This window comes from Phaethon lepturus, unplaced genomic scaffold (genome assembly GCF_000687285.1).
Source record: "Phaethon lepturus isolate BGI_N335 unplaced genomic scaffold, ASM68728v1 scaffold43228, whole genome shotgun sequence".
Lineage (NCBI taxonomy): Eukaryota > Metazoa > Chordata > Aves > Phaethontiformes > Phaethontidae > Phaethon > Phaethon lepturus.
Window position 1 is genome coordinate 106,251 of NW_010559200.1, and position 14,216 is coordinate 120,466.

Sequence of the window (14,216 nt, forward strand, 5' to 3'; positions counted from 1 at the left end):
GGAACAGCTTGCACTAATTAAAATTTACCCTTCAGTACCAGCAAGAAAGACTTCTCCGTCTCTAAGTCAACTTTTGCACAAAGCTAAAGCAGCAGCTGGCATATCTTTGAAGACAGAGGACGCTTCATTAGTATTCTTTTAATTGAGTTTTTCTGAACTTACAAACACACACTGGTCTTGCTTTTATTTGTCTGTTCTGGAGAGTTTTGCTCTAAAATGACAAGAAATTCCATACTGTATCTTCCTACAAGTCCTTCTCCATAAAAGAACAAGATGCATAGTGGCAGGTACTTCCAGATTTCAAAGTAGTCCACTCTAAATTGTTAAGAGCAGGACCTCTCTTGCTGTGTGTACTGGTAAGGCAGTTTGCCCAGCAGGACCCAATTCTGATTTAAAATTAAAAAAAAAAAAAAAAAAAAAATCTCATCACAAGCAGCAGGGAAGATTGTTTTATATTCCTTGCTACCTATGGCTTAAGTGTGGAACCCAAGAAGCAATTCAAGCAGAGACTACGGCCATCAGGAAGTGACTCTCCAGCTCTTTTGCTTGCTCACCATCAGACAACTTTAGACTATCATCTGCTAGAGGGCATTTTGGCACCTGGAGTCATGTGTCAGGAAGTGGCCACAGTGCTGGACAAGTCCGCCACTTTTTAAGAACCAGATGTAGTGTAATCCAGATACTTTTATCATTGCACACCAGATGTTTGGGAACCAGTGCTGTGACATGCTTGGAAAAAGAATGTCAGTATTGACTGAGGTCCCTATGCCTTGCAGTTCCTTACCGATTATGCCTCCTAAATATCAGTAATGAAAATAAAATTTCCACATCATTCCTTTGTCTCAGAAGGACTCTCTGGGTGCCTGAAGTACCTCATACATTTCCATGTTGGTTTGTAAGTCTTGTAAGGCTTTTGTCAGGTTCCTAAATTCTTCCTTAACTGACTAGGCCTGTGCATTTTCAGCTCCAAATCTACAGTTATAGTGGAAAATATCACTTAATAGACAGAAAAGCATGATAACAAAAAGTTTCTCATTTTCCGTTTTGCTAAGTGTCTGATTACATGTTCTCAGGCAAATCAGATAACCTGAGATTCACTTGACTCATCCACTGAGCACAAACATTATTCAACTTTGCCTTTACGTTGCACTTCATAATCCTAGATCTGAAAGCCAAGTAACCAGTATGAGACACACAGTGTCTCCCTGGAGGAAACCAACATTGGTGGAAAACTACCTATTGTCACAATGAAATCTGTAGCCATTTTGAATTATAAAACTATACTGGGTAAGTCATTACAGATTAGAGTGCTGAGTACAATCCAGCAGTCAAAGAACGAATCATAAATCCACAAAGATTAAAAGAATTAACTACCAGAGGCAGAGATTAATATCAGTAATTTACAAATTATCTTTTAAAAGCATTAAAACTCAACAGCAAACCAAGTTAATTTCTCTCACAAACTTTCTTCATTGTCACTCTTTTCCCTTAACTTCTCTCTTTTTGTAACAGTTTCTTGAGGTTCTGATCACAGTATCATTGTGGTATCGGTTTACTGGAGGCATAATCCTGGTGATGCTCCTTTTAAAGAATAATTTAATTAAAGTGTTTAATAGTAGAAGAAAATTAATTTCCTCTGACTTTGTCCTCTTTTGAATACTTAAATCTGTGCAATTATACATGGAAAAAAAGTAGAATCTATCAATTCTGAAACCTCAGATTTCATCAAGTACTTTTCCAGTGCCTATAAAAGCAGAATAAGCCCTTTTAAAAACCCAGTCATTGGGGAAAAGTCATTTGCTCATATTGAAATATGTGTCCCTTCCCGCCTGTAGTAACAGACACTTTTCATGAAGAAAAAAAAAAAAAGGGAAAGAAAAAAAGAAGGTTCCCAGAGATAGTTCACATTTCTAAGGGTGAGGAAAAAGAAAAAAAAAAACAACACCTAAAGATTGCATTAAGTTAGTTTCAACCAAACATTGGTCATCCTGGGAAACCGAGAGGCTTCAGAAAGAAGATGGAATACTTACTGCTTGAGGCAGACAATTCTTTTGGACTGGAGGACATTGGCTGAGCACACATCTGACAGAGACAGTCCCTTCCATTAAAGGTAACACGATCGCCTGGTGGAAATGGACGCCTGGAGAGTTAAAGAGAAAAATGTATTTTAGCAAAGGTTATTCCAGAAATTTTCCTCTGTTCCCTATGCCTTGATTTTGCTGCCTTCCCCCAGTGCAATCAATATTTTACAGAAACTCAGGCCAAATAGTTTCTGCAATGTGGCCTTGAAAAAGCCAGGCACTGGAAGAAATCCAATCCGTGGATGCAAGCAGAGCAGAGGTTAGACTTGCCTTGTATTTTGGCTTTAAAAAAATTATCAAACACATTTTATCTAAAGAGTAGACGACAGTGAAATCCACTTAGACACAATAGCTTCATTTATGATGGTCTCAGTATGATGTTGTGTGTAGGAAATCGTACAGAAGAAAACTCAACGGAAGAATAGGAATTGGTCTTGATGCTAGTGAAGGAATGTGGATCTAGTCACTCATAAATACACTAATTTCATCTGTATTCAGCAATGAAATATAAGACTCTATTACAGTGGATGTAGCAGTTTGCAAAAAAAAAAAAGTTATCCACATGCATTCTCCTAGAGCTTTAAAATAGGTATCTGCATTGCAGAACCACCGCTGTAATTGCTACCTATGCAGATGGCGTTAGGAGAAAGGTGAAGGCTGAACATACTATGGAAGTTTGAGATTATTTGCTGAAGCCAACAAAATGTTAAGAATGTGTTTTAGGCAGAAGTTGACATTGCTGTTAATGCTTATTTGGTGGATAAAACAGAGGATGAACAAAATTTTGTATGAGCATTTCACTAAAATGAGAAGGTTCAGTAACTCCAAATCTTTAGTAAGTAGCTTTAGCTGCCGAGTACAGACCCCCCTACACCACACTTCACTCCAAAACTGTGCTTAACAAATGAACATCTGCTTGTTTCCACAAAACAAAATGTTTCGGGCAATGTTCTAGTTTCCTTTCCACTGCCATTCCTAAGTGGGCCATAAATAAATCAGCAGCAATACTGCATTTCATTAATTCATTCCAATGACTCATGTTTTGTTCATTCAACATAAAAAGATTGATTCAAGTCAATGTACAGAAAATTGATGTCAGGTTTCATACTATATCATCTACTTTCACACTGTTCTTGGGAGATCAATCTGAAACATACACATCATATGATTACCAACATACAGTAAATTCACACACTATTTAAAACCAAACATAAAAATGGTCAAAACACTTTCAATAGAAAAGGTCTTGGAAAATGTATCAGACTATAGGACAAAGTACTTAAACTACTCATCAGAGATAGCTATAAAAGATTAGGGTAGCACCTGGCAAGTCTGCCACACTAATACCCAGATGCATCATATGATGGTATGTCCAATAAGGTACTATCTCAGAATGTAGATTCTTGCCTTTCTTGTTCACGTCATCCTCCTGCATTAAGTTTCAGACAATTCACCCATTGTCAGATTCTGACTTGGAGAACTCCACTGTCCTGTTTCCCTCCAAGACTACAAAGGAACAGGCCCTGTCTTTTGGATCCTCCCTCTCTATGAAATCCACCTACATCTCTATTCTGATGCTCCTTGAGTGTCCCTCAGGCATTACACTGAAACTTATTTAAGAGAAGTCCTGGTTTACTTGCATGGTTCTGAACTGCAGAAATGAACAACTGGATGGCCATCTTAATTCCAGATTAGTAAATAGTAAGTATACACATAACACAGTTGGCTTTCTGTAGAATCATGATGGCACCATAGTATCACTTCACTTTCACTTTTATGTCTAGAAGATTTTTACTACTTTAAAAATGTGCCACTATTATAAAAACCTAGAGAAGCTTTATTACCTCCAGTGTATCCAAAATATTACACCAATCACCATAGCAATAAGGTACATGCTAAGACAGCCTAAATTCTAGCATAGTCTCAGTGCCTAGAGCCAGCTAATAGAGAACACTATGCATAAGGACTTTGGGTTGAGTTTAGGCTGTAAAGCTCAGCTGAGATCTTCAAGTATAGAACTGCTCAACTGAGCACGCTATGAGAGCATGTGGAAGATCTGCCCTCTAGTCTTCTAAATGAGTATCTTAGTGAGAATTTAAACTAAAGCAGAAGTTAAAAATGCCATCTTTTGTCCCATCCACACAGCCTTACTTAACTTCTTTTGATTCTCTGTAGAAGCTGAAGACTGGTTCTCTTACTGGGGACAAGAAATAGTATTTGGGAAAAAGAGGGGAATCACAGTTATCCCAAAGCCATGTGTTCTTACATGATGTGAAAATGAGTTTCAAGAATGTTTTCAATTGTTTAACTGTTCTTATAGCCCAAATGACTTCTGTATTGTAGCAGCCAGAATCTTCCTTTACCTCATTTCTCCCATCAAGCTGGGCTGATCACCTGAACTCAACCCAATCCACCTCCGTTATCTCAACATGTAAGCCTGATATTTAATTCTTTCATATGTGAGAGTAACTCTTTCAGAACAGAGAGCTATATGTAACAGAGAAGCTGTGTCCCCCAAATAAGTGAGTGATATTTTCAAGACTCTCAAAGTCAGACCTGCAGCAGATCTTTTCCAACCAAATGCTTCCCACAGAGAAATATGTCTTGAGGTGATACCTTCCTCTGTTTTCCTTGTGCTGGGTTCATGCTATGTTAGTTGAAAGGGATGACTTACTTGCAAACAGTACAGGCAAAGCAGCTTGGATGGTAAGTTTTTCCCAGAGCTGTCACTACTTCGCCTTCCACGAACTCCCCACAACCGTTGCAGCGGGTACCGTACATGCGCTGGTAATCCAAGGTGCAAAGATATTCCCCGTTCTTAATGAAAAAGCCTCCTTGTGCCAAGTCACAGCCACACACTGGAAGAAAAAAAACACACAGATAGTTTGGAAAAATATACCTACTAAGGATGTCAGCGACAGTCTATGCTGCCGACAAATGAGATGACCCTGGTGGTCTTGCTCCCTTCTACCATATTTTTGCTTTCTGCTGCTGTCACTACATGCCTTGACATCCCAGGAGATGTTGGTATTCTCTGGCTACAAAAGAGCTTTTAAGACTTTCTTTGGAGGAATCTACATAATCATAACTTTCATGTGCTTGGTCCTCACCAAGAGTTCAGTTACCTCCAATCAACCAGTTAATCATGTTATCAGAGATATTTGTACCAATGCAATCTTGCTTTCACTTCTGGGACTGGAGGTGAGCAGAAGAAAAGATATGATTCCGTAAATAGGACAGATTTTACTATTTTATACACTAGCATACATTTTTCCTGCAAGCATGTGCTTTATTTTAAGAAGCATTTAAGGTGCTGCATCTTTTTGAAACAATGAATATACTTGAAACATCATATAGTTTAGATTAACTCCTCCAGTCCCCAGATAACACTGAGCTGCTCCACCATCGCTGCATTAATACTTTTCGTTTTGCTTTAAAAAGTATGATCTTTGAAACGTTCAGGTTGATTTTACAGTATCAATTTAGACATAAATACTGGGAGAAAGATGCAGTGAAGAGACAATCAAGCATTAAAAATCTAGCCACATCTCCACTATATATACTTCATGATATATGCAGCTAAACTATACAACAGTATATTGGATACTGGATAGAGCAAATAGGAAGAAAGAGTATTCCCCACCCCTATTCTGAACAGGAATTATTGTCCCAAGAAGTACTATTACTTTTGAGTGCCTAATCTGCATTGGTCTTCTGTTAGTCTTTCACATATTATATTCCCTGTACTTCATGGATTAAGATAAACAACTCTAATATTTGCATATAGACTTGTGGCCATGTACAGCTTCGTTGGGAAAAATAATCGTATCAGTAAAAAGGTGAAGGACCAGTGAAGCATTTCTGTGACTTGGCACTTTTTCACCGTTAAATGGTTATTCACCCAAACTAAAACACATCACAACCAGGTGCCCGTTTTGCTTTAAGAAAATATTCATAGTGCGACATTGGCATCTTCTGGTCAACACAGGAGAGAGAAAGCAATCCATCCCACAACAGACACGGGAGATGGGAGATTGAATTTCACACTTCTGCTTTGGCTTGGATTGACAAAGGACTTGAACGTTTCTAACATCCCACAGTAGCACCAAAAATACTACTTGCTTCATGCTAGCTTTTAAAAAAGCCCTTTATTCACCTCAGTGAGAAAGCATAAATAGGAGCTGCTAGATGAATTCTTAAACAAATTTATGTATGACTGCTCCCAGGCATTTTGGTTTCAGCCACTCCTACTGCTCATCTGTATATTGCTGTATTGGTGTAATTCAGTAAGAGACAGTACTCTTCACAGTGGTCTAGGACGCTAGCTTAACTCTTACTCTGCAAGCAACTCCATCTCATCGCTCTTCATAACATTCATGTATGTTCAGATCAAATATCAAAAGTATCGAATATCAGAAATTCTGATTATTAAGGGAAAATAAATAAGCAGCAGAATAATAAATTCTAGGTTCCTGCAGTTACAGAGTCCTTGAAAGATTGAAATACGAAATACAGAAAGATTATCAGGGGAACTGGGTTCAATTCATCTCTCCCCGACAAACTCCAAGCACAATGTCATGGCACAATATCATGCACAACATTCGTTCTCTCCCCTGTTATAATGGGCTAATATCCTATTAGCTACCTGCCTTGAAAATTAAAATCGCAAGGTGTTTGGGTCAGGGATTGTAAATTCTCTGTTTGCCTCTTGCCAAGCCTCAGAGGTCTAATGAGTGCTACTGTAACAATAATTAATAGAGTAATAATAAACAGAATGCACTGAAATGCAATTAGAATTAGAATTGAAGCAGTATCAGTGCTAGCAGTCTTCCAGTTTCACATTTCTGCATAGAACAGTGTTAGTATTTTATGTGCAAACAAATTACATGTCATGGTAGCATTCAAAATAGCATGCAAAATGCTCTAAGCTGGTTCTCAGGTACACCTCAAAAAACCCCCTCGGTTTTTTTTCCATCATTCTTCCATTTTTTTTCTACTGATCTCCATTTTGTTTAAAATTCTATTTTCAAACTAAGCGTACGGCATCATGTAACCATTAGGCAGAAAATACTGTGACCTCTACATCACATCACCACTTCCCCTCAGACTCTTCCTGAGCTGAAGACCATTTTCCACTGGTAGTCCAGAGTTACCTTTGGCAGATCCTTATAATTAGATCATGGAGTAACTGAGAATTCTACTTTAATGCTTAAAAGTTGTCAGGGATTACTTCAGTAATTCAGACTGTTAGATCCTGTGGTTACAGTGTATAAACTGGAGTATTGTCACGGAGTGGTCAATACCAGATGCTTCAGAAGCTGCTAAATTTCATAGAGCTGTAGAGTACTTATGTGTCTATGCAAAAGTTTCTTCCTAACCTCCTTTAGTTTGTAATTTAGCTTGTAGCTTTAATGTCCAAGTCTATATAAATGCCCCATCCCTGGAAACATTCACGGTCAGGTTGGACGGGGCTCTGAGCAACCTGATCTAGTTGAAGATGTCCCTGCTCACTGCAGGGGGGTTGGACTAGGTGACCTTTAAAGGCCCTTCCAACCCAAACGTTTCTATGATACATACTTCAGCTTCAAGCTAAAAGCATACTCAGCATGCTGCTGGATCTGCCTCAGGAGCTGCATATATGAACTCTCTGGCTCTCTACTATGGTCCCCAGTTCTACCAGTGAGTCACCTTTTGAAAAACTTGTTTCATCATTATGGCTCTCTTTGCCTAGGCAGGTAATGGGCCTAATAAGGTAGGACGATCAAAAGTAACTTTCAGTGCGACCTCTGTTCTAGCTTCTTCTGAAAATCCAGCTTCAAGATATCATACAGAGGTCTGTGGCAGATCACTACTTGCAAAAAACATTACAAACTTTAATGAAAGTATTCATGCACGCACAGTTATTAAGCTTTATCCTTTTTGCATGGCTACAGGGATTCAAGATAGCAATCAAATTGGGAGATAAAATTATTTGGCAGGTCTTTTAAAGACAGTAATTATTATTATTAAAAAGAAGCTCTTTTTCTTGCCCTTTTTTTTATGAAGTGTCCTTTCCACCCAACCTCTTCTTTTTGTCCATAACTCAGAATGAGTTAAATTCTCTCATACCGGCAAGTCATGAATTCAGGCACAAGCAGAACTGCTTATGATGTGAACCACCAACAGATTCATCGTCTTTGGCACACCCACAGCAGGAAGCACACACCAATCTGCAAGAATTAAAGACAAGTCCTGGCAACCCCATAGTACAACGGATTTTTGCAGACAATTTAGCCCATGTGTTCCGATCACTAATCACAGCTTTAAGCTACATGGGCGAAACAAGGGTCATCCAGACTGTTAACATCCATGGTTGGAAAAATGCTGTTCCAGCAGGCTGCTTTCACTTTGAGTCAGAGATCAAATCAGAAAGGATGAACGTGACTGTATCCACTCTTGGTATACAATGTGGTGTGCAAACAAGGAAGGGATTTAAACAGCTTTTTGTTTTTCCCCTTTTTGCAACTGTGCAGAAGTCAAGGTTCTGGTAATAAATCCCGTCAAGCTTAAACATATTGCCTTAGCACACGTATTTATGATCACTATAGAAAAAACACAGAAAAGAGGGATGAATTGTGATTGTTTTTATTAAAAAGAAAGACCATCTGCCCAGCATTGTTCATACCACAAACAGCAGAAGCAATGAAGAGAAACCAGCTGTGATCACTACATATGTACAATAAATCCCAATAGTGTGATCTAGGTAACTCCTGTTATACAAATATCATGTCATCAAAGAAAAACGAATATCAAAATGATGACAGTTAATAGGAAACATCAAATTATGTTCTTTCAGTTTTTTTCCTATGCTGATGGGAAAAACAACTTTGAAAGAATTAGTAGAGCCAATAGTGATGCACAAATCATGCTTGAGACGGCAAAAAGCAAGAAGTATTATGTGAACATCCATCACATGGAAAGAGTTCTACATCTTTCCAACCTAGTGATTCTGTGATCTCCCCAAGAACCCTTCCTGCTCGACATGATGGAAGAAATTCCATTCTACCTGACCAGAATCTCTTTTCTGAAACAGGAGACACTGGGGAGCGTTTCTATTCCCACAAGCATAGAGGCAAAAAAATCAGCCTTTTTCTTTAAATGAAAAAAGAAAACCATTATCTTCAACAGCTCCTGGAGGAACTCAGTCTTTTTCTCACAGTCTACATATCAAAGCATTTCATACTCCGAACAGACCATGCAGCCTCTCTTGTGAATGGAGTAAGTTGGAATACAGTCTTGCTTCACACAGTATGGAAAACACAGACCTACAAGCTTTTTCTCTCTTGAACTGCTCTGGAGCTACTGTTTTACATCCCTGGAGCACAAGAAGATTGGGGATACCATCAGTGCTGCTGTCAGCTCTCAAAGCTACAGGGTCTGTGTATGCAAGCCGGGGCTATTACAACCAACGGTAGCTGCTCAAAAGCAATCCAATTGTCTGTGATCTCAAGGGACTGGGATCACTCTTAAGCTGAGTCACTTCCAAGCTTTAATGGATATGATGAAAATTAAGAGATCAGATTTTTTCAAAGTGAATGGAAGCAGGATTTGATCCTACTGAGCATTATGTAGGATTTCCATAAAGGTACTGACAGTGTGAGTTGAAAAAACAGGCCCTTAGTAAAATAACTCCAAGTTGGTATTAAGTAAAAACTGTTTCAACACTGAAGAAACAAAATCACACAAGCAGACTCTATGAGCATGGGCTCGCACTTTGCAGAATTGAATGCTATTCATTAAGAAAAGTCTAATGATCTGCTTTGTCATCATGCATTAAATACAGTGCAAATTCAATTTCCTATTGGGGTTTTATTTCTTTCTAATATTTCTAAGCTTCATAGAATAATGGTGCTGTTCTCAAGTGGGGAAATATTCATAGAACATTTACTTTTTAGGACATAATGGATTTCTTGTTTGAAAGTAGAAAGGAATTTGGCAATGTTTCAGTTTATCATCTACATCTAAACAAATACACAGGAAAAATCTGTTTGTTTGTTTGTTTTTGTCCCAAGAGAGAGCTTAACAAATCCTGTATTGATGAAAGCAAGGTTCATGTTATTATTAAAGTTTAAAGTTTCCACATTTCAAATGAACTAAGTCTTTCTCTGCCTTTGTTTTATTCCTGTTATCAACACTTTTCTTGATAGCTTAACCTCCGGTTCCTTTAGTCATTTAAAGAATGACTGTACATCAAAAGACCACATGAGAATGGTAAACCTCAGAAACCATGCTGCAGAAAGATTACAAGGCACCATTAAGAAACTGCATACAGCTTTTTGCAAAAGTTGTAACAGAGATCTTGATAACTGTTTGTCACACTCCTATCACTGGAGATTTTTTTCCCATACACTGATGAGACATGCATTTTGGTCCAAGCTATTTGGAACTGTGTCCAGTATACCCAGTGGTTCTGGAATCTCTTCTCATTTCACTAGATTGACTTTAAAAACAACCCTGGGAAGTCAAAATGACTTTATAAACATGGAATAAATACAGGTGATGTTAAAATCTGCTTCATGATCTAGTCACCAGCTGGAAGAAAGGTTTAGCAGCTAAAATACCTCCTGAGCAAAATATGAGACTGCATTTCTCCCGTCTTCCCCTAAACTGGTCTGGGATCCCCATGAGAAGCACCCTCCAGCCAGGTCCTTCTCTTCCCCTGAAAAGCCTTGACCCTCCATTTCAAACATCCTGCCTGCATGCCTACTGAGTGCCGCTGTCATGGTGACACAAGTAACTCTCAGAGGGGTACTTCAGTGAAACCCCTAAGCATTTAAGGCAAGCCTTCACTCAACTGAAACCACCAGTGATGGCTGAGTTTCAGATGATCTCAGAGTTTTAACTTCATCAACTTCCCAGTCAACGTCATGACACTGCCTTTAGTCCTACGCAGTCAGCTTTATTTGGTTTTCTCCTTATCACTGGAGACTAAACAATACTGCAAAGGGGAAACTTCCCTGCCCACATCTCACATGCATATATTTCAGTCTTTCTAGCAATCTAACAGACAATAGCTAGTACCTGAGCTCAACAGCAAACAAGCAACAGCCATATATAATGTACCAAGGTGACAGCTTCCCAGCTGAAATATCAATGTTTTGTGCACCAGAATGGAAGCAATGGCAAGAATCATTCAACCATTTAAAACACCTTTCACATTAAACTAAGCACTAGGTGGAGATCAAAGTCATTTACGGCCCTGTGGGAAATGAACCTTGAAGAAAATGCAATTGGTGGAAAAATGTCAAAGTTTAGCCTGGGATAGCTGGATGACAGATCTCTCTAAGAAGATTACAAATAAGCAAACCAAGGATGTAAGAATAGAACAAAAGCAAATCTACCTCATCCATAGACTTATGTAACAAGCCAGGCAAATGAAGGATACATCTGACAACAAACCCAAGGAACTTTTCTTATTCCCATAAGGATGCTCTGCCCCACTCCTCAACCACCTGCAAATCATTCTGCTGGCCCGCTACTTTCAAAGGGATCCAGTAGCTTGTTAAAATCTGACACGGCATCTGTCAGCTTTTGTCAACATCAGCCAAACAGTGCAATTAATTTCATTTCCTGTCAAATGTTTGGTCACTGAAAAAGACCTCAGGCCCAACTAAACTAAGATCAGTGTCAACCAATTGCCATTAAAACCCCAAGAGCAAAACAGGAATCCACTTTAGAATGGGACGAAACTGCTTGGGATTTTTTTCCTGTCAACATCTAAAGCAAAAATTAACAATTCAGTGTTTTATATGAAAATGGAAAAAAATAATTTGGAAAAAAAGACGCAACTAAAATAGAACATTGCTACTGAAAACAAGTAGAAAGGCAGGAAAAGGTCAGATGACAGGAGAACAGTGTGAGGCAAAACTATGGGTATAGTTTGAGCCCTACTGTCAAAGTCCACAGTCACCTCACCCAAGATGCCTCTTCAGTGGTGAGCAGGGGGTCCTCAGGAAGCCTTATGGAGACTGTTTTCCACAAGTGTTGAGGATGACTGGTGGCTTTCATTGCCAAGGGGTTGGATACAGTTTAAAATCTGCTGCACCCCTGAAACAGCCCATTACCATCCCAAAGGCTACTGCCACTAATGAGACAGAGCTCTCCCTGCTGCTTATGGGTTATGGGAGGGGTAGGGTCATTTTGCAGGAAATCATCCTATTTTAGAGCAAACTTCCCAGGCCCTTACCTAAACTTGAAGTGAAATACCAATAGGAATCACTGCAAGAAAAAGAACAGGCTTCAAGACACAGTTACTCTTAGGGCCACAACTGAGGCTTGCTTTCGTATCATGCTACTTGAATGCATGAATTCACATCTGAATCCCATTTCCCATCATGGGAGAAATGTTAACCTCCATTAGCTTCCCAGGAACAGCAGAAACCCATTGCTCCCTGGATTTTCTAAACTGTTCAAACCTGATTTGCTGTTCTTAAACATGTTCTCATTAAGTCTCCCTGTGCACACAGACAACAGCGTGCCCCACTTTTTGCTTTTTCACTTGATTTGTGTACTGATCTCTTCAGCAACAAGTATGTCCCTTTCATTTTCACCTGTAAAATCTCACCTCATTCTTCCTCATTCCCTTCCATGGGACTTTCTACCATGGATAAAGGATACAGAGCTGCAATCTGTCAAGCTCATGGGACTCATCCCCAAAGTCCTGACCATCCAAACCATGATATTATAACATTTCTGTCCTTTTTATTTGTATTCTGCTGTTAGAGCATTTCAGGTTCGTATTTTCCAATGTTTTATATTTTAATGACTAGAAATGCTCTTTTCTTTAAATGAAAGCCGAGACACTCTGGTTTAGGAAAAAACTGAAAATATAAACACTCTTGAGAAAAATCAAAAGACTTATTAATGTTAAAGGCTGTTTCAATAACCAAGCTGAAAAGGGGAGTTCACAAGCTAGCAAGCAGAACCATGGTGTACTGAAAGAGAATTCCAAGCCTGGATAGTTTTTATATAAAGAAGTCTCTTTGGTTCAGTGATTCAGAGCTTCGAGGGACCTCATATAATTTCCCGATGCTCAGGAAGGAGCACATTCTATCCACCAGTTACGTTACCATATCCACAGATCAGTCTCTGTTTCAGAAGTATTTGTGGAAATGCGGAGATCTTTTAACAGTGTACTGGATATCTACTACAAGAATGTCCTCATATTTAAACTTTCCATCCACTGACACTGAACTATTAATAGCACTAACTACCCAGCAGCCAGTTTGCAGCCTCCTCCTGCCACCACTGATGGAATCTGATGACAGATCAAAGGTCAAAGAACTAATGATTTAAAACACATTCCAGCCTGTTGATACAGTGTCTGCTTACATGACCCTAACTTCTTCCCAGTCCTTCAAGGGAGGAAGATCCAGTTCAAAGTCAAAGATTACAGAGCATCCCAAAATCTAAACTTAGGAAACCTCCCCCTTCCACATCAAGCACACTGAGCTACAGATGATGGAGCCTTGCAAAAGTCGTCACATAAAAGAAACAGTCCTGTGCCTGGAACCTAAACATACCACAGAGGATTCTGCAAGTACATGTTGATGTGGGCTTTCCTAAATAAGCTTGAGAGGCATCTAACTCAAAAGAGGGAAGTTAAGGCATTTGTTCCATAATTAAGAAACTGTTTTATGATAATTTATAACAATGTTTTAATAGAAGCTAGAAGTTTCTTCTCCATGGGATACTCTGGGTTTGTGGAGTGCTTCCTGTATGCCAAGACTTCACTTTGTCTTATAATTAGCAAGAATATTAGCTGGTAATTGCCTTTTGATATCTGGTATCGCTACAGCATGTAAAACATTCATATACAGTGAAACACTTCCACCTGGCATAGCCTAATAAAATGACAGACATTTATGCCACATAGTGAGGACTACAAAACTTTAGGACACCACCCATATTCTCATAGCAGGATTGCTTATTTATGAGAATTTTTTTCTTTTTTTTTTTTAAACTATGTTTTCCAATTTATATTTATTATTTTAAATACTCCTTCCACAAATACTACATTACCTTGTTAAGATAATGCAACTTATCTCTACATGTACCAAAATCAAGCTATGGTAAACTTCTACATTATTACTATGC

General features: G+C 38.8%; 1 protein-coding gene across 1 annotated transcript in view; it reads right to left on the bottom strand.

The window, feature by feature from the left end:
- ABLIM1 (actin binding LIM protein 1) overlaps positions 1-14,216 on the bottom strand; it is a gene marked incomplete at its 5' end in the record, with an annotated part of 106,177 nt that overhangs the window by 85,931 nt on the left and 6,030 nt on the right. Inside the window, 2 exons of the mRNA XM_010293287.1 lie at positions 2,031-2,140; positions 4,756-4,939. Of these exons, the coding sequence (XP_010291589.1) occupies positions 2,031-2,140; positions 4,756-4,939 (294 nt within the window). The remainder of the gene's footprint in view (positions 1-2,030; positions 2,141-4,755; positions 4,940-14,216) is intronic.